At 41.6% G+C, this 22,025-nt stretch overlaps 2 protein-coding genes across 4 annotated transcripts in view; one reads left to right on the top strand and one right to left on the bottom strand.

Annotated features, from left to right (window-relative positions):
* Positions 1–22,025, bottom strand: part of LOC139477706 (RNA cytidine acetyltransferase-like) — a 258,360-nt gene that overhangs the window by 225,979 nt on the left and 10,356 nt on the right. For 2 of the 3 annotated variants that reach the window (XM_071260090.1, XM_071260088.1), the window contains exon 2: positions 10,264–10,377. In XM_071260090.1, the coding sequence (XP_071116191.1) occupies positions 10,264–10,371 (108 nt within the window). In that variant the 5' untranslated portion in view covers positions 10,372–10,377. Of the gene's footprint in view, positions 1–8,212; positions 8,267–9,249; positions 9,751–10,263; positions 10,378–22,025 lie in introns of those variants that run through there. The other variant, XM_071260089.1, reaches the window with a different exon arrangement.
* Positions 20,106–20,738, top strand: LOC139477675 (uncharacterized). Its single transcript, XM_071260050.1, has one exon. The coding sequence runs from the start codon at positions 20,106–20,108 to the stop codon at positions 20,736–20,738; it is 633 nt and encodes a 210-aa protein (XP_071116151.1).

Here is a 22,025-nt window from a genome sequence, read left to right on the forward strand (position 1 = left end):
CGTTGCCATGGTTAAGCTGATCAAACGTAATTCGACCGACGTCAATGGCATGTATTTCCGATACTCTCTCTGCCGTAGCCATAGACAACAAGTCGAAAGCGACCTGATCTAGAGACTCGTACATCTGACCAGACAGGTTTAGCAGAACGACATCGAGGTCCCAGGCCGGCGGTCAGAATTTACGTGACTGATCTTCAACCATGAGGGCATGTAGAATCTTCTGCAACACCCGTACTTTAGTGAGCTTGTCGCCCGTAGGAGACGGCACAACTGAAGCCAAAGCTGCTAGCTACGTCGAGATCGTCGACCCTTTCAGACGCCGAGATGACCGGACTGAGGGAGTGAGGGAGTGAGTGAGTATGTTTTTACGCCGCTTTTAGCAATATTCCAGCAATATCACGGCGGGGGACACCAGAAATGGGCTTCACACATAGTACCTATGTCGGGAATCGAACCCGGGTCTTCGGCGTGAGATGACCAGAGATAGACTAGGAACTCCGCCACCTGTGGTGGGGTTGCTATTGCCGGGTTGAAGCCATGAGACCTGGCGAAAATGGAGAAAGTGGTCCACTTGTCATCGTACAGCTTACGAGTCGTAACTCGATGTGCCGATGAGACAAGCACTGCGGATTTAGCCGAATACCCTTTCTTCATTAATGAGGTCTTAAGCAAACCCAGGCGTGAAGCTGAAAGTTCTTTATCCCCAGATGCAAGTAGTCGTTGTGAGCATGAAGAAGGAGAGCGTTCCCGTTGCCAGATTGATGATCTGAAGAAGTTCCGGGAACCACGTTCTGGCCGGCCAATAAGGCGCAACAAAAGGCAGATGTAGGTTGGCCGTTTGACGAACTTTCTCAAGTATCGATGGTAACAGCACCAAGTCGTTCCCTGTTTGTTGATGCAGTGGACGACTGTGGAGTTATCATCAGCCGTTTCCGACGGAGTCGAATTTTTCCAGAACTCGACCGCCTGAATCACTGCTTCCATCTCGAGGCAGTCGATGTGGAGGACCTTTTCTTCTGGCGACCACAGCCCGGCTGCTTGGTCGTCCCCCGAAGTGCGCTCCCCTGCCATCCAATGATGCATCTACAAATAGGTGTAGCATGAACGGAGGCTTGCTCATAAAGACGCCTTCACAAACGTTCGACGGCTGGAGCCTACACTCCAGTTGACAACCTATCTGCGCCGCAGGTTAAGAAACTTTCAGGTGGGTTACAGCAATCTCTGCAGCAGACAAAGTTGAAGACGACCTCGGCGAGTCAGGTCTTGGGCCAATGTCAACGGACTGAGGACTTCCTGCCACGTGTGCAACGACGCCGGGGCATGTAGAAGTGTCGGAACGCTGCTGACAATCTTGTCCCAATGGTCTTGAGGTACCTTGTCCAGATTGACTCCCATCTGGAAGCATATCCCGATGTACTGTAGATCCCATATTGGTACCAAGTCCGACTTTTGAAGGTTAACAATCCACCCGAGGTACCGTAGTAGACTCAGGGTTGTCGCTAACTCTCCTTAAAGGGCTTCTGTGAACTGGTGAGCTTGGAGCCCGTCTAGGTAGAAGGCGACCCTGCGTTCGAAACCGGTGGCCGTCTGGACAGGTTCTGTGAAGCCGAAATGATGATGTAACGCTCGGCTTCCTTGGAGTACTTATCCAGAACTTCGTTAGTACGACAGTCAAACAACTGTTGCGATGAGTATCCTGCCATGACGATCAGGTAGTTCAGTGCAGTCAATGTAACCATGACGACGTGCCGTAGTAATCTGGCTCGATACATATCGGGACTGGGCGAGGATGTCCGAGATCCACAGTTGCATATCGGTGAGGAACGATGGCCCCCGTCCTTTCGTCCTCGTCCTGGGGGTCTTTCTCCTCAAAGTACACTGAGAGGGCCTCGATCGCTGTCGACAGCATAGCAAGCGGTTGAAGCTGGTGACGAACAGCAGTGTCTCCGACCTTAATGCCAGCACATCCATCGTCGACGCCGATTGTGTAGGCGTAGATGAAGGAACTGGTGTACTGGTCGATGGTCCATGGACCCCAGACATAGTCAAATCCTTCTTGGTCGACGCCATCGAGGCGAGTACCGCCGCCGGATCTGGGCTATCAAAGCCGGGTCGACATGAAATTAGATGAGGGTGTTGATTGGTCATCATCTCTACGCCCCTGATCTCCCAAAACCTCCCTTCGAGAGCGGCACACGTCCCCGTGGGGACGAGGGCTATGATCTCTAACTGTAGAAGTACTACGATCCCCATCGTAGTTATGGTCCGAATTGAACTCCTGACGACCACAAAGGCGATGAACGTCTTCGTGTCGTTTACCGTCTCGCGACAAGGCACTCGACCTGTCGTCCCGGGGACGGGAACGACATCTAGAGAGGGATCTGTGTTCACTGTAGACCCCCACCACCTCCCTATCGTCGTTGGTAGGACGAGAGACGGACCGACTGGGGACATGGTCCTCGTCACGACCCGGTCTAGTATCAGTAGGCGAACAGTCACGTGTCTTGTTGAAAGCAGAAGTTTACTGAGGCGGTCTTTATCAACTGATTTCTTGGGTGTGGCCGACTCGCCACTGGCCGTATGTGGAGGGTGCAGAGTCCAAGGATCCACCCGATGACCTTCTCTGCTTGTAGTGCTGGTCAGCAGCCCGCTTCGCCAACGCATGAAGATACAAGTTAAAGTTTATAGAAGACAAGTGCTCACATTCTTTACAACGTTTATCCCACAAACTAGTTGAAAACCTGTCCTTAATGATGCAGGAAGGACAATACTTGTATTGAGGACAATACTTTAGACAGTTTTCTTGACACGAGGCACAAATTCCCGACATATTGCCACGTGTATAATCAAGACAAACAGTGAAACATGTGTTGAACACAAATAATGGATTACCAAGGATTACATTCCAGGAGTCTACAAGTAAGACATACTGTAAAACAGGAAATTAATGCGAGCAGAATATTAATGCGAAAAATGCGAGTGACGGAAGGTCGAATTAATTTTATGCGCATTATTTTTTCAAATAACAAAGTCACCTACACAAAGTAAGGTTGAGTAGTGGTCAGTTCACATCCTGTCAAGGAGCCAAGATTGGCGCCAGCCACGAATTATCCCATCAGTGTCCTTTACAAGCTTGTCAAGAGCAGACACGAGCCAACGCGCATGAATGGGTTTCATTACACTAATCCGCAGGTCAACAGGAGTGTGAGGATTGTCACCTGATTGAAGATTTGATACACTGATCAGTGTTCTACTTCTTTTCATCAAAGGGCCGAACGTATATACTTGTACCAACAGACTGTCAACTAAAACAACACTAACACAATGATAGCTGCAAGGAAACCATTCTCATGCTTGGCCATCCAACGTACGGGCAATTAGCTAAAATTATATTATAATAAGGAAGGAATCTCACACTGAAAAAACATGGACAGGGGATTTAATGTGCACAGTTATTTTTTTTATCTTTGTCTACTCACAATTCCTTCTCAAAACGTCATTTGAAACAAACGAAGCGTTTTCAGGTACGGCTTTTATTTACGTAGGTTACATTAATTAAAATAACACAGAACATAAATCCAGCGCATAAATTTTTAGGAAAGGGTATGGGCACTCGCATTTTTAAAATGGGCATTTATGTCTAAACTCAAGAGCTCGCATTATTTTCATGTCGCATTAAATTCCTGTTTTACAGTATTTATTAGAACAACAACTGTAGACAAGCAATAAGTACTAGTAAAATACAAACTAGTAGTCTATCGCAAAAGACTTTCTCGAGCGACAAGCTCAGAGGCGCGCTGAGAGATTTGTGGCATGTCATAGGGAGGTGCGTGCGCAACCAGACGGAAACAAGTTTAATGTTTATATTCCAGCTTCTGGCTTCCTTTTAAATGTGCAACTAGACGTGAGGGTATGTGAGATACCCATTTGTACGACTGAAAACAGACTAAAACATGTTTTTTTAGCATGGTCATAGCGGGAACTTTGGAGCTGCTTATCTATCTTCCATTACAACACAGATTATGCATGAGAGTTTCAGCAAACATATCTTAAGATTCCTTGATGAGGAAGACTTGATGAGGAAGAGACTATCTGTTGGATGTCATGATTACTGATGTCCAATGTGGAAAAAACATTGATGTGAACATAAGATTGAAACATCTGACTTTAAATGTTGAATCAACGTCATTTCACATTCATTTTCAACCAAATTACAACATAGTAATGATCATACAATGTTGTTGTGCCTGGTAATGTTCGTTCCAAGGTGTCAACAGTGGTAATCTGATCATGGTTGCTGTAAAACATAATGAGTTAATGCAATCTGCTGATTAGTTCACAGACAACTTTGCTTAAATTAATGTAAACAATATTGTTTGTGCAATGACAACAAAAACAATTGAGTACAATCAAATGTTTATTATATACAATACTTGGCGTAAGATTTGGTGGTACTTGGTGTTGGAAAGGTAACTTAAACTGCGGGTAAGTAGTATAGAAAGGCAGCCCCGCGGGTTGCATAAGTAAATTTGAAATATACAGTATATGAAAATGACTTAGAACCCTGCGGGTAGATCTAAAAAGATAAAATGAAAATATGTAGAAAGGGTGATACCCTGCGGGTATGAGTGAAAATGAAAATACTTTGGGGGCTGCAAGCCATATAATGTAGTTTACAGAATGATTGGCTTGCAAAGCCTAAAACGAGGTAAAAAACCGAGAGCCCCCAAAGTGATAAGAAAGTATAAAATGAGTGATATAAGATGATAATGTTAAACATATACATATGAGAATTAAAAACTGAATCCAATGAGTTATTTTATCCAGGTAATGTCACAGAACAAGATTGAACAGTGTCAGGAAGATGAGTGGTAGTTGCACCGATAGGAATAACAGTTCAGTCATGTGGGTTGAGGCATTAGAAGCAGAATAATGTAAGTCACAACACACACGTTGGTCAAGCCTCTAGTGAAAGAAAGAGTCACTCATAGCATAATGCTTGTTGGGCTTCCTTAGTGTCTCTTCTGGTGTTCTGATGTATCTGGTGAAACAGTCTGAATTCCACCTGCCCAATGTTTCCATCAAATGATCTCCCACACTGGCACTAACAGCTGTAGTTGCTGCACCAATGTGGAATGAATGTCCAGAATAAGCACTGGATTCTAAGCCTGCCCTGGTGAGAGCAATGTTCAGCCGGGACAAGAAGACAGTTCTAGTAACAGCTCTAGAGTTGATTCCACGAAAGAGGATCACTGGGTCTTGCTCCCGTCGACCTCCTAACTTGAAGCCATGTCATAAGGGTCATGTAAGGACACACAGTCTTAGATGTAGCTAACAACGCTAGTTGCACACCCTTTCTGAAGGGATCTGTTCCGAAGCTTTTAAGGTTAGGATGCACTTATGTTGTGTGTTAAAATTGCACATCGCTCACTGTTAGATGTACATCTGGATCAAACGACGAGGCACAAGTAAATACTCCACGACGGAGAAATCCAAAATAGGCAATTATGCACATACATTGCATAGCCAAATTGTTGAAATATCCAAACATGCCTACTCGTAACTGAGCCACATGTTTACATAAAACACTAAGTAATAGGCAAGCGCTGCTTTGTAGATGTTGATTGCATTTTCTTGTAACCTCTTAAAAAGTCTGTGTACAGCTCCTGAAGATACATTGACAAAAAGGGTCTTGATACCAGCTTGGAGGTACGGGTACATGAACTTGATGCCGGCCAGATAAATTCCACTGTGTCATGTTTCAGTTTTAGCACTCCAAAAACAATGGGCCACGAAATATTGCATATAAGTCTCACTTATTGGTGAGAGGGTGGACTGGATTAACAGGTTGCTGACCATGCTGAATTTCAACAGAAAAATTACATAGCACATGGAGCCTGTAGTGTATGCAGGTTTAGTACCCTGACTGATAGCTGCTGCCACATGATGTCTGAGCTGGGTGGGCACTGTTGCAGAAGTACATCTGCCTGCGGCACCACTCTGCGGAATTTCACCATCAGGCGGAAGAACTGGAATGTCAATGTCAACAGAGACGCTGATCTGGTAGAGCCCATCTTGTTGATGAACCACACTACCGAAGCGTTGGTCGAGGGTGTATGTCCTCTCTGTCCATAACCTCTGCCACAAAAATAGCCTCTTTGGAGTTCATCACTTGCTGTAAGTCAAGGGTGGGAAAGGAGCGTATTCATTTCATCAGTAAGAAAGCTGTTCGATCCTAGATATAGAGGATTAACCAATGTGTTCGTTTGTTACCGAAAAATCTACACACGAGTGATTAATCTGTCACGATTAGAACGAGGCTTTGCAGATTAATCGCCATAAAAAGTCGAACTCGTAGTTGAAGATTTCTCGTGTTTAGTAACCACTTGGGCCTCGTTTTCGAATATGCTCAGTGAGACAACTGCACCATAAAAAAAGGATCTAGCGAAGACAACTCACATGAGTTTTCTTTTACAGGCAAGCCACTTGCTAGCATTCATGTCATGGTTTTTGTTAACTATTAAAAGCTGATGGGAGTAACGTTTTGAGAATTAGTAATGTGATTTGATATTTGTTAATGGTTTTGGAATACTCGGCCCATAACTTTATTTGCATTCATCTCGCCGTGACTATCACTCTCAATGCGCAACACTAAATAGGCCAACCTTTTTAGTGTATGTAAATATGTTATTCGTTTATTTGTTCGCTAGAAACAAATCTTATTAACCCATTAAGAGGAAATTAAATATTGTCTTGAATATTGTGAAATATTGTTAACGAAAAACAAGGGCCCAATGAACTTTCAGCAGGACTGATCAGGCAAGATTTTATAAACACCAACTCAGGCAACGGATCAGCTAATCAATGGATTGTAATATTTTTGGACGAATTTTCCCCTTTAAAACTAATTTTACAGTGAATAATTTAATATGTAAAATGATGATTATTTCATGTTATCTTTTTTCCATATTTGTGAATGACAAAAAACAATGTGAATTTGACAAGCACAATATTTATTGTGTGTGAAACATGAATACATAGGATATATGTAAACAATAAATTATCCTTTCAGTAGTTGTACAAATATTGGCATTTTCATACCCTTGTAATTTTACATTGTTATTTTACTGCAACAGTTACCTCCAAACTTTATTCTTTTGTTATCTTATCAGATTAGAAGTTAAGACTTACTGGTAATGGGTAATTTAAAATTAACATTTTCTTCTATTTATCTTCATGAAAACAAGACATAATATAAATATGTATTTAAGTGACCTGTTCATATGTGATTAATTTTGTAAAAAGTATTAAAATTAAAATCAGACATTGCTAATGTAAAGAAATGAGGTCTATGGTAAAATGTTAAAAGAGGACCTCGTTTATTCATCACCCATAAATTTTATTTTTTCTTTACTTACCATGTTCTGAAAATTTACACATTAGAATAATTTAAGGTCTCTGATTAAAATAGCAACACAGCATACTCCCTGGCAGCCAATTAGATTATGTCAAAAAAATAAATCACTGTAAACCTTGTAATGGGAGAATAATAATTAAAAATACATTTCTTATTTTGTCATTTGTCCAGTCTATCATCCCAAGAAATGCTAAATAATTATCATTAAAATTAAGCTAGCTATGCATATTGGGGCAGTTTATCTGCTATGATAATATAACAATTGCATTATTAAAGAAGTGTTTTTTCAGTAAACATGGTAAATAATAAATCTTTAGTTTAAAGAATATACTTGAGACAAACATAATTCTACATGTCTTAATACTCTGTATTGTGAATATCTGGGGTAGAATGGGGCAACCCATGCATGCCGTAAAAGGCGACTATGCTTGTCGTAAAACGCGACTAACGGGATCGGGTGGACAGGCTCGCTGACTTGCTTGATGCACGCCATTGATCCCAATTGCGTGGATCGATGCTCATGATGTCAACCACTGGATTGTCTGGTCCAGACTCGATTATTTACAGACCGCCGTCACATAGCTGGAATATTGCTGGGTGCGTCGTAAAACAACAAACCAACCAAACCAACTGTTAATTCTGAAAATAATTAACTGTGATATTGAGTTTCTACCTAAAACTAATATGAAATTAATTTTGATATTATTTCATCCTATCTAAAATACAAAATATATTTTAAGATGCATAAATGTACATCATTGTTGACAAAAAGAATATTGTTTTTGAAAAAAATACCTAATAAGTTTGATTGGTGCCCACCATCTTTATCTTCATCATTTTGTCTGCTCCCTATAAGAAATAAAAATAGTTTAGAAAAAATACAAATACCTTATTCGACGTAATAAGTGCCCCGCTCTAATAAGCGCCCACGGCGATATTTGCTAATATATTGGCAAGCTAACAATCCCAATTAGCACCCCTTCCGATGGATCAATGTAGACAAGACTTATTTATTTGTGTATAATACGATTAATTAAACACGCACTCGTGTGTTATATGCACCCTTAATTAGGGGCAATTAAATTCTGGAAAAATATATCTGTCTTATATAAACAGTCAGGCCATCAGCATAAACCACGAAATTTATCTTTTCCACCAAAATAATATTCTAATAAGAGCCCCCTATTTCTAATTTTGAGAGTGCCATGGGCGCTTATTACGTCGAATACGGTACATATATTACTTTCTTAAGTTAATATAGATTTAGGTATGACTTAATGCATTCAAGTTTGAACGGGTTTATGTTGTTTTTTCATAATGAGTTTCTTAATTGTCCAGAGATGGTATGTTTATATAATTGAAGTCTTCATGTTTAAAAAACACCAAATAATTATAGGCCAAAATACATTAATTATATTGATCTGGATAAACTCCACCAGTTGAAAGGAGAAACAACTGCTGTGGTTGCAAAACATCTTGGTCGTGAGATGTACGGTCCGTCAACGAAATGATTGTTTCCTGCATTAAAATTGCATGAGTATTGCTTTAGATCCAAATCATCTGAGTGTTTATTTTCTTAAAATATGAAATTTAAGTCTTGATTACTCAAATATAACTTTGAAATATGTTTTTGATTGATTGGCTCCAGATCAACACTTCGTTATAATGTGACATTTCTTATGTGGTTGATAGATATTTTAAAAAAAAAATGCCAAACAATATGGTTTGTTTCACTATTTCATCGGTATTTTTACATGAATTAATTAAGTGTTTCATTAGCTTTCTTATTAGCCTTGAAAACGCACAGTAATAAATGTACCGGAGTTGCTCACCTGGTCCCGTAATATCGATGCAGTATCTCGCTTCGGTTACCGTCTTCTCATTCTGCAACTGAATCTGGTACATTGGGAAGCCAAAATTCTCTGATATATCTCCACATATCACACCCCTTCTTCTCCCACAAATTTTCTCTCGGTCACCAACTTTTGGTAATATTTTGCCAGCTGGGGATTTCCTGTACTAGACAACCTCGGGTATCCCCGATCCAAAAATAGTGCCGTCAATTATTTTTAGCCAGCCAATCCAAACGTGATGACACAACTCTCCACTCTCAGCCAGCGAATCAGATTGGGTGAACAAAAATAAACCACTGCTGGCGATTGAAGATCAAGACCTGTTATGGGAGAATTTCCAACAATGATCCAGCAATAGATGAAACAGACACTGTAGCAGTAACCACGGCTGATTTCACTGCTTTTAACCTGACATGTTTCTTTACACTCGATGATTCGTCGCCCCTGTCTTTGGACGCAGATTTACACTCGTTACACCTGCCTAAATAAACACGAAAATTCCTCCCCAGACATCAATCATTGTCCTGATATTGGCAACGGCGATCACAACACACATTGTGTGGATCAAACGAAGGAAAAGTACATTTGCACAAGTTGGCGTTTCTCTATAATGACTGACAATACGATGGCCAATGCTTGTAGGTAGATCAAAGGAAAACACACCCAAAGAATCTTCAATTCTTAAAGGCCAATCTCGACCACTTGGGGATGAGAAAGAGACTGGTTTGGGAAGGTATACAAAGTGGTCAAGTAAGCTGCTGCACAGGATTGATTGGTGCGTGACCCAGATGGACAAGTGATGACCATGGTGATGAATAGGGATGTGCTGTGTTTTTTTCGAGGTTCAAAACTTTGTCCTGAGGCATTTCCACACCAGGATCAAGGAAGGAAGAGAGATGCATTAGGTAAGATTGAATCAGTTTAGATATTATTATTTTGTGGAAATGAATCATTAATTATGACATGTCCATAAATTCTGTCTTTCCTACTCACCTGATCTCGGCCATGATCACCAACAATGACAAACAATGATCTGTGCTTGTTGGCAACACCATTTTCTAACATCACTCGAATTCGATTGTCGATCTTTTTCCTGACCATCTTGAACTGTTGTAAAAGAGAAAAGGGCATATTCAGAGAAATCTTGATGATTATTTATATAAGATCCAGTTTGACAACTGTATGTCAACATATTGTTTTCACTACGGTGACTATCAAACTGTTCCCTTATCAAAAATTGTCTATCAAAACCAGGCTGCATCAAAAATATTTTTTGTACATCTACAATAAACAATTATTGGCAACAAAAAACAATGACAGAACCAAAACTTAATAAACAGCATCAATACTTTGAGAGAAAGCTCTCCAAAACATGGAAAGAGCAGCACTAAAAATCACATAGAACGCAACATTCCTAACAATATATGTGCTGAACAAGAAGGAAGTTGAATGTGGCGTCACTATGATCAACACATCTTCCCGAGGCAAGCGAGTTAACTGACTATAAAAGTCCAGTTTCCACCCTTGCCGAACTTGGCTGGTATTATGGAGTTACATTTTGGCTGGACTAACAAGTCTATGCATAGTCCAATCAAAATCGTGCACCGAAATCAAAATCCGGTTCGTAAAGTGTCATGCAGATTTCGGTCGACTGCAGGATTTGCAAAGCATGTGTACCGCTAACTCGTTGTCAACAGATATTTTCTAAATCTTTTCATGTTTTTAATCAAGGTGCTCACGTGATGTAAGACTCGTTTTATCACAATATAGATCTTGATTATCAATCAGATTGTCTTGACTGGGCGCCACCGTTTTGTTTGAAGCAAATGCAAGTGAAAAGAGAGGTTGAATCTGATTGGTCAATAGGCGAGGCATAGAAAGGACATAATTCGTAATAGCCACTGGTGGCGCTACGATCAAGCCCAGGAATTCCAGCCTAGTTTGGCAAGGGTGGAAACTGGACTTTTAAAGTCAGTTAACTCTCTTGCCTCGGGAAGATGGGATCAACAAGGAGCAAGTAAATCTATATCTTACAGAGCTAATATAGAATATTCTAGATGTTTACTATTATATATTATATCATAGGCGGATTTAGGAACATACTTATCTGCCCTTGATGCGCTAAGCGGTAGAGTTTTAGACAAATATAACTTCAGTGCATACACACTCCAGTCGCATGTAACAAAGGCCTGTTGTAACTGTTACAACAGATATAGTGCAGATAAGGTTGTTATCACCAAACCTTTTACATGCCATCTTCAAATCTTGAATGTTTTACAAATACTGTCTTATAAGAAATGTTAGAAACATGGCTTTCTAATGTGAAATGAAACATTTTTCAGCCCATCCCAAAACCATGCCTTATATGCCCTATTGTAGTTGCACATTAATGTATTATAGGTGAAAATGTACATCTAGCGGTGGTGAATTAAATACATTTATATTCTAAAAGGATATTTTTACTTTCATGTGAAGAAAGGTATTGTTTCATACTGTATTTACTAATCCCTGGTTGTGTACAATTGTATATAGTTTCACCTGATTATTTCCTTGCCTTACCTAAGGTTATCTATTTGCCAAAATTACATCTTAAAACAACTAATCCTCAGTCACTTCTACTCAATGTATTTCAATTCCTTAATCTCTAAATCTTGACAATGTCTTGTTTTTGTTCTCGATAGTAGGTACACAGAAACAGGTTACTGTTCCAACTTGTAAATGCCTCTCAAAGAAGAAACAGAAAATGATTTGATCACATATGAAATTCCTCCTCTTGGGCTGTTAGTGTAAAAGTTAACGGATGTAAACTTCTGTATGTCATGGTAAACAGTACTTGATGTGAACAATTGACAAAGCAGTTACAGATTGTGATTTGCAACCACATCTCATCAAAAAGTGAAAGAATAACGATTGAATTTACAGTCACAAAGTTTTCAACGTGGACATAAACCTTCTGTATTTTGATTTAATGTAGTTCCTCTGTTTCATTTGGAACCAAGCGCTTTCCTTTCTACCAAGACGGCAAGTGAGCTTTGAAAAGGATGACTCTCTTAGAATTCGTAATTCCACAAGGTGCAAAGGTCCCCTATCTTAGAACCTTTCCTTAAGGGGTATCAGGTAGTCAAATATATGACAAATATTACTAAGCCGTTGTCCCCTCGGATAAGCTTCATGTAAATCTGATGGTTACTTGGCAACGGCCTATTCTGGCCACCATGTTTTGCTTCAGTATGTTATGCTTGCTGAAGTAAAACCACTGCCTGTTGTGTCTTCCCAAACTGGTGAGTTGGCAGCGTCGAACAACCCCCATCACTGAGAGATACTTTTCACACATATGTGAGCAACCAATCCATCTCATAATTGTACAGGAAACAGACTGATTATATCATTGTTGTGCAACAATCAGCATGGCTAACCATAGCAACACCAAGCAGTATATACTTGAAGACTGAGATGGTCAATGCCTTGGGAAATTAAAGACAAAACATTGTATTTACCTCTCACTGGATCCTAACTTCGCATCCTTTCTTCTTGCCGGAGCCACATGTGGGAAGAAAACTCGTGAGGCTTCATCGATGACAGCGAGGAAGTTGCTGTACCGCCACTCCTCTCAGCAGAAGGTTACCATGTTAGAATTGTAAATTTTGTTTTGTTGTTTAACGCCGCAGTGGGCAATATTCTAGCTATATGACAGCGGTCTGTAAATAATCGAGTCTGGACCAGACAAAAAAGTGATTGACATCTTGAGCATCGATTCACGCACTTGGGATACGATGACATGCATCAAATCAAGTCCGACCACCCGATCCCGTTATTCGCCAAGCGTAGTCGCCTTTTGTGGCAAGCATAGGTTGCTGAAGACCTATTCTATCCCTAATCTTCACGAGGGTCGATGATGCTTGCAAGCATATGCGTACAGCTCAAACTGGACATAGCGATACATATGTCCTTGCAATCATCCTGATGTAGAATCGAAGCCAAAGCTGGGAAGGTGAATAGCCTGTCGTGTTGACCAGTAAGTTGCTTCTTAGCAGTGAAATCCCGTCACAGACAAAAATGCCCTTTCCCTGGTTGTGCCTCTTGAATTGAATCCTGTTTACATCCAAGGCGTGAATCTCGCTGACCCTTGCAGCAGTATCCAGGGCTAGAAGAAAGACTTGAGTGAGTCTTGTCTTGAGGGTGATCTGTTCAAAGTCTTTTTCGCCAAGGGTTCATATTCTGCTGTAGTCAGGTGTGGTTATATTATGTTGAAGTTCCATTTGGGTGGACGAAATCTGGACTACATCAATCTTCAGGCTTATTGATCAATCTACAGCGGCAATATCCCTCGAAGGCTTTCCATTTATTATAGCTTTTGTGGAGGCCCAATGGGCCTCTGTGATGGTCTTTGCTGCTCACCATAAATAAACCTTTAGCAACTAAGGACTTCTCTAATGAGCCAGACACATAGATGAAGGGTGTCCAGCGATGGATGTAGTAGGCTGGAGTGAGGTTGAAGAAGATCCCTTTGCAAGGGTGAGGTGAGGTGAAATTGGGTTTAATGTTGCGGCCAAGATTATTGTACTTACATAGCGCCGTGCATGCACTTGTATGTGTGTGGCTGCTTGTACTAGTCTGGACTGATGCCCATTTATAGTGCTAGCTCACTGAGATACCATGCCACAGTTTAACATGAATACTGTTTACTGACTCTGTGCCAAACAGTCCTTCTTTTAAACCGTAAATGCCGAGCGCCTGACAGGGTAACAACAAGTACCATCTTTTAACGTTTTTGTGTATAACGCGGCCGGGAATCGAACCCTGGACTTTCCGCTCTCTGGAAACACGGTGATCCAGCTGCGCACGGGCCAGTAAGGTGCGATCAAAATCAGCTGTAACTGTTTTGTTGATGTGATCTTTTTGATTACCTGTGGTAGAAGCGCTGTTGGTGAAACATGTAGGCGTTGTGATTCTCCCATAATATGGCCATAGATTCGGAATTGGAGAGACACAACAAGTCGACCTCTGGGTGGTGGTAGAGGTGGCAAATCCCCTCGAAGGTCTTTGGGTGTAGACGCCATTCTGTCGAGGATGGTCCGGACAGGTAGTCTGCTGTGACATTGGTTATTCCTGGAATGCCTGAAGAGGTTGACGCCCAATTGATCAGTCGATACAAGTCCATCATCAGAAGCCAAGCTGACAAGGTCGATCCCATCTTGTTAATATACCAGACGACTGAGGTGTTCTCAGACTGTATCATCAAGAGAGATGATCAAAGTACTTCTGCGAAATGAGAGATCACTAGATTGACCGCCTTGAATTCGAGATTGTTGATATGAAGGGTCGATTCTATTGCTGACTAATGTCCAGAACTTTGTTGATATTGCAGCTGTGCTCCCAATCTTACTGTCAACGCATCAACGAACAAGTGGTGTGTTGGTAGAAAGGTTCCTGTGGAACTCCAGAGCAGACGTTTGTTTTGGATAACCACCATTGTAGATGGCCATAGAGGTGCAATGGGAGCTGAATCAGCACCTGACAATTGTCGAACTGAAGATACAATTTGAGAAAGCGCTGAACGGGCTGTAATTGGAGTCGACCTCTCTGGGTGATTGCTTGTGCTGAGCAACTGCTGCCATTCTCATAGATGTAGCGACTGTCTGAATGCTAAGGTACAAGTCATATCTTTGTCCATATGTTCGGAGGGACGAACATCTTCTCATGATCGGTGTCGTAAAGTGCTCTGATGAACTGTAGTTGCTAGTTGGGGTGGTTTCCGACGTTTCAGTGTTGACTAGCCAGCAGAGCTGATAGACTAGGACTTTCCTGTCAGTGTGACCCTGAATGTAATCGCAGATGAATGACTTAAAGATGATCCCTCTGACGTGTAGTAACTTTGTAATGTCTACCTTGGAAAATAAACTGGAGGTAATGCCGGCGCTTGCGCTGTGGTGGATAGGCATGTGGAGGAAGACGTCTTGTAGATCCAGACTGACTAATCGAATGATAGTGAGAGACGGACTTCTTACGCAAATGAGCCTGTTTCTCTAGGTACATATGCAGCATTATGAACAGATCATGCTGAATTATTGGCAAGTAGAATCCTTGGGGTTCTGGGACTTGGGCCTAAAAACACCAGAGCATGCTTGGATATCAATGTACCTTTTGTACAGCTTGATCGATCAGAGTAGAGGTAAGGCTGGTCAATGTAGAATCGACTGGAAGTTGATAGGGTCTGATAAACATTTCGGTGGACTGGACAAACTTTCCTGCCAGCACCATACAATCTTCCTGATGCAAGCGAGTTAACTGACTATAAAAGTCCAGTTTCCTCCCTTGCCGAACTGGGCTGGTATTATGGAGTTACATTTTGGCTGGACTAACGAGTCTATGCATAGTCCAATCAAAATCGTGCACCGAATCGAAATCCGGTTCGTAAAGTGTCATGCAGATTTGTTGACTGCAGGATTTGCAAAGCATGTGCACCGCTAACTCGTTGTCAACAGATATTTTCTAAATCTTTTCATGTTTTTAATCAAGGTGCTCACGTGATGTAAGACTCGTTTTATCACAATATAGATCTTGATTATCAATCAGATCGTCTTGACTGAGCGCCACCGTTTTGTTTGAAGCAAATGCAAGTGATACGAGAGGTTGAATCTGATTGGTCAATAGGCGAGGCATAGAAAGGACATAACTCGTAATAGCCACTGGTGGCGCTACGATCGAGCCCAGGAATTCCAGCCTAGTTCGGCAAGGGTGGAAACTGGACTTTTAAAGTCAGTTAACTCTCTTGCCTCGGGAAGATGGCACCATACATCTGTCTGATGTATTTTATGACTGGAAGTTTATTTTAGTTGGTGGATTGCTCTTCGACCAGCGGGAACTTCATTGTGTAGAAAACTGTAGACAATTGCAGCATAATGAGGAACCACAGTCGAACATATGTTGCGGCACTTCATGCAGGCTGGACGTTTGGCTTGGTCTTTACTCGTATTAATGTGCAATTAGTTCCCCAAAACTCCCGTAATTTTGAGAAAAAAATAAAAGGCCTAAATATTCTCTTAAAAAAAAGTATGTCTCCACAGGGAGGCAAAAATAAAGAGAACAAGTATTTGTCACAAAGTGACGAAATGTCCCCCGTCTGTATATACACCATAGTACCAAAGATGAAGACAATCCAGCGATTAGTTCTTGAGATATCGTGGCAACACCGTTTTCCAACTCCAAAAGCAGATTTGCCTGCTGTGACCTTGAAAATGAGGTCAAAGTCACCAAAACTGACTGGTGTCTGCAGAGTCTGTATATACACCATAGTTCCAAATATGAAGACAATCCAGTGTTTAGTTCTTGAGATATCGCGGCAACAAACAGGTTTGGACATACGGACAGTCGTGAATACTATATCCCCCGCTTCGCACTTTCGCGCGGCGGGGGACAATAATGAGGCAGTCAATGCATCAGAGTGAGGACAGTGTGCTGCACAAGATCTGAGTGCATGACCTAGATACTGGGGTGGTTATCATAGTGATGCTTGGGTGGCTGGACAAATATAGCTTAGAAGCTGGAAACTTTGATCAAGGACGTTTCCACGCAAGGGATCGTGAGGAGGAATGCATAGAGTGAGATAGGATAAGTTTAAAAATATGTATAATATAAAGCTGAATTGTGATTAAAAACATTTTGATATTTTGTTTTATTTGTCTTTTTGGTGTAGGCTTTGTTTGTCGTCTAACACTTCACCCAGCAATATTCCAATATCTGTCAGCAAATAATCAAGTCTGGACCAGACAAATCCAGTGATTGACACCATGAGCATCAATATACGAATAGACCAATTCGGTCACCTGTGATGACCAGCAATATGGGGTTCTGGGTCCCAACAAGACTACATAGTAGTGGCTTGCATCGATTTGGTCACTGGATTACCAGAGTTTGCATTTGCCACTGTTGAGCCATCAAATATTAGTTGGACACGCCATGGGTGGACAATCCATGCAGCTTATGGTGGCAAACCTATGGCCCAGTTAACATGGTTAACACACTACATTTTCACAACGCTGTGGTGAGGTTGTGGATTGTTAACGTTTTTGAGATAATATTTTCACAACGTTATTGATACATTTAGGGGATAAACATACTGTGTTTTCAATGTAGAGCTAGGTTACCTGTAGATTAAACTGCGCTAAATTGAATTTGGAACCGATTCTACCATGACTAAATAAAACGTGAACTCTTTGGTGTTAGCAAATATATGTACTGAGTGAAGCGGGATGGGTTGAGTCAAGTGTTTTGCGTGAGTTATCGATCTGAACAAAATATGGTGCTGTATGTACTCAAGCAGTTTGTTTACACCGTAATACCTCACTCGAACAAATGACAGTCATTGAAAGCATATAAGCACGGCAATTTGGTAAGCTAGCATGAGGTGGGCATCCCTAAATTAAACAAAGCAAGCTTTGCAAGGCTTTCGCTCTACATAGCATGTCACCATTATAATGTCATATCACTCATTGTGACGCAAAAGATATGACGTCACAGTTGTATATAAAAATTCCAAGCTCTCTGTGTGCCCTTTGTAAATTTCTATCGTGTTTTCTGCATGAAATGTATTGCCACACATCCTTTGAATACTGTAGTAACCGCATCTGTGCATTTTGTAACCTGTAGGTATAATTATTCAAACATGCCTACCTACACCGACTGAAGATAGTACTATTCTATGAATATTAGCTTCCGCAGTGATGCGGCCGTCAAAACCAACTGGGGGTTGATTGTGATTTCACAATGTAATAACATCGTTGCACATTTATGCTATAAAACCATTGTGCATCGGACATCAAACAACATTCTTGAAATGTTGCAAATTCATACAGTTTGCTTCATGATAGTCATAGGAATAGAATAGTTTCATCAAATCAACTTGATTTCATCAGAAAGCCATGGCAGTAATGTATTAATTTCTAAAATATTCAGTATTTTAAGTTTTTCAGCATTTAAGTATGTACTTTAAGTACAAATCATGGCAATATACAACTTTGCAGATTTGGATAGATCATAACATCATTAATGCAAATATTGTATTCAAACATTCGAAAGCGGTGCATAGGTAAGGCTTATTTTCACTTTTGTCCTGTCTATCAAATTCAAAGGCTGGAACGAACATACAGAGGCACCTTATATGGTCTTGTTGGAGGAAATTACCTCCAAAATTACACGCTTGATTACAAGCATGCCCCTCTGTTCGCACTCAAGCAGGCGAGCCTCCCTTCTTGGCAAAGCAAACCTTTTCTTCATCCTCTTAAACATTCTCCTATCTACAATTAAGCAATGAAAGGTTGTCCGCATTCTTCATAGCGAATGACGCAATGATGCTGAGAGGCAATTGAACATTCTGCTAAGTTTAGTTGGAGCTAAGACATGGACTCATGAGAAATCTCATTTCTCCCACTAAACCCACATCCAAGTCATTCGCTGAACTAGTGAACCTAATAGAAACTCACTACAATCCGAAACCACGTCCTTTCGTCAATCGGGTCAGTCAATCTCCCCATTCGTCGCAGAGTTAAGACGTATTGCAGAACATTGTGAATATGGACTTAGTTTGGAGACCATGTTGAGGGATAGTGAGTGAGTGAGTGAGTGAGTGAGTGAGTAGGGTTTAACGCCGCTTTTAACAGTATTCGGGTTATATCGCGGCGTGTCAGCTTAATGTGGGAGGAAAGCCCGAAGTGATGCAGGTCTCAGACGTTTACCACTTCGGTGAAACCCACGAGCATGGGTATGGTGCTGACAAACCTAGAAACATAATCGGGGAGAACCAGGATTTGAACCCACAATCATAGGTTTCTGGCATGCCCAAGGGATGCAACTCTGCACAGCGAATCTGTTGTGTTCTAAATATAATGTAAAATCACTTCCCATTTATGTGCATGCTCCGTTTCATAAACCTATACGGGTTTTGTAAAAATTCAGTTGGCTCTGGAGTAAATCTAGAATTCAGTCACTGTGTTGTGCGATTCCTTTCATTTCGCCCACGTACACAACATAATTTGGCGACGAGGATGGTGGATTACAGACTTTGTTCACCACCCCCCTTTCTTGCTACGCCAGGTGAGCCGCCAATTCCGTGGAATAGATCGATTGAGCAGTTCAATACGTACATAGTAACTAGCGGTCTCGCAGACGACAAGACGGTCAGTGAAGATCGCCGGCGTGCTATTTTGATTCACTGTCTGGGAACTGAAGGGCAGCGAATATTTCGTTCTTTGGAAGAAGTTGACAGTTACAACGGTGCGAGAGATGCATTGAAGAAACAGTTCAGTCCTAAAACAGGCGTTATTCTCAAAGGATGGAATTTTCGTCATCGCAACCAGTTGCCAGACGAGACAACTCACGACTTCATGAGTGTCTTACGTGAACTCGCCTCCACATGCAACTTTGGGGCTTTGACAAATGAACTTGTTCGTGACCAGCTAATCGAGAAAACTTGCCACCAACGTATTCGTGAAAGATTACTGATGGAACCTGATACATTGACATTAGAAAAAGCTACAACACTTGCATGTCAGATTGAGGAAGCTATCTCAGAAGCTAAAACTATGCAAAACAAAACAGGTGAAAACAAGCCTGCAGCAACCAGTGTTTAACACGTTAATAGGAGAAAAGTAAAGAAAAGAAGTGAAACTGGACATTCATCACAGCCCTATTGCTTTTGTTGTGGATCGCCTTCGCATCTGGCTAACAGTGAAACCTGTCCAGCTAAAGGCAAGAAATGTGTATCTTGTGGGAAAATGAACCATCTTAAGAAAATGTGCCGTTCAAGTAACTGGGGCGGTACCATGTCATGTGTGAAAATGGTTGATGCTACAGAGTTTGAACATTCCTATGAAGATTGTGACAATTCCTATTATGAAGAAGATACTGTTGTATTCACTGTAAATTCAAATCAAGGAAATTTCAAGAAATCTGACCTGTTCATTGCTAACGAACCTGTCACTCTGCTGGTGGATGTCAGTGCAAAGGTCTCAATTTTGAATGAAACTGTTTACAGGCATAAGTTTGCGAAATACCAATTGCATGCTCCAAAGCAGTCACTCCTCAGCTACAATAATGAAACCCTGGAAATAGTGGGTATATCATATCTCGATGTGGAGCTAGATGGACAGATTATCCATAAACACCCATTCTACATTTCAAGACAAGGTGCATGTCTAATGGGCGTTGATCTGTTCAATGCTTTGGACTTTCAAATCTATAGACATGGTTCTCTCATACAGACCATGGGAACAACTACAGCAGATGTGATATGCCAGTTCCCCAGCGTCTTCTCAGGATTTGGAGAGATTTCATCATTCTCTCATTCACCCCGGATCAACCCACAGGTACCACCAGTTTCACAACGGTTACGAAGGATACCTCTCAGCGTTCGAGCCGAAGTAGAGACAGAACTTGAGGGTGGAACAACAAGGTATCATCGAGAGAATTGATTCTTCACCATGGGTATCCAATCTAGTCATTGCACGTCGCAAGTCTGGAGAAATTTGTCTATGTGTAGACCTGAAAGAGGTCAACAAAGCCATCATTCCGGAAAAGTATCCACTCCCAACCATGGAAGAGCTTGCAGCAGAGTTTCATGGCTCCACAATATTCCCCAAGCTGGACTTACGTTGTAGCTACCTACAAGTGAAGCTGAAAGAGGAAAGTAGATTTCTGATAGCTTTCGACAGTCATGTGGGAGTCTTCCAGTATCGCCGCATGCCTTACGGCCTGTCCTCAAGCCCAAATGCATTCCAGAAAATACTCTCAAGCATCCTACAAGGATTGAAAGGAGCTACAAACATGATGGATGACATCGTCGTTCATGGAAAAGACCAGATTGAGCATGACCAAAGGCTTGAACGTTTATTGACTAAACTTTCACATTACAACGTCACTATGAATGCAGACATGTGCAAATTCTCAGCAGATGAGGTGGATTTCCTTGGCTTCAGGGTCTCCGCACAAGGGATTCAGCCCACCACTTCAAACGTCCAAGCTATTCTGGATCTGAAGGAGCCTACAAACAGAACTGAGCTCCCCTCCTTCCTAGGAACAACAAATTTCTACCTGAAGTTTGTTCCAAACTACGCAGACAAAGCTGAACCTTTGCGTAAACTTCTACCTAAGGACATAAAGTGGCAGTGGGAAAGACTACAGCAGAGTTTCCTTCAATCAGCTGAAAGCTGACATCGCTTCCCCACCAGTACTTGCACACTTTGATCCTGATGCTGAGACTATCGTCTCTACTGATGCGTCTGGAATCACACTCGGGGCAGTGCTATCACAAGTCATCAGTGGAGAGGAGCGTCCAATTGCTTTCTGGTCTTGTACATTGACCAAGACACAACGAAAATACTCGACTGGAGAACGTGAAGCACTAGGGTGTGTGTGTGCATGTGAGCGCTGGCATGTGTACCTCTTCGTCAGAAAATTCACCCTACGCACTGATAACCAGTCTCTTACAACACTGTTATCTACAACAGGTTCAGGCCACAAACCTCTTCGCATCTACAGATGGTCAGATAGACTCCATCAGTACAACTTTGATGTACAGTACACATCTGGGAAGAATAATACTGTCCCTGATATGCGCAGCAGATTGGTATTCAACAACGTACATCAATGTGAGGAAATGCTCTCAGCTGAGGCTGAATTACATGTCATATCTGTGATGTGTGAATAACTGGGAAAGTTCATGACCCCAGAAGAATTGAAACACACTTCCACAGAGGATA

The sequence above is a fragment of the Haliotis cracherodii genome, unplaced genomic scaffold (assembly GCF_022045235.1).
Source record: "Haliotis cracherodii isolate W230 unplaced genomic scaffold, xgHalCrac1.p SCAF_34, whole genome shotgun sequence".
Taxonomy (NCBI): Eukaryota; Metazoa; Mollusca; class Gastropoda; order Lepetellida; family Haliotidae; genus Haliotis; species Haliotis cracherodii.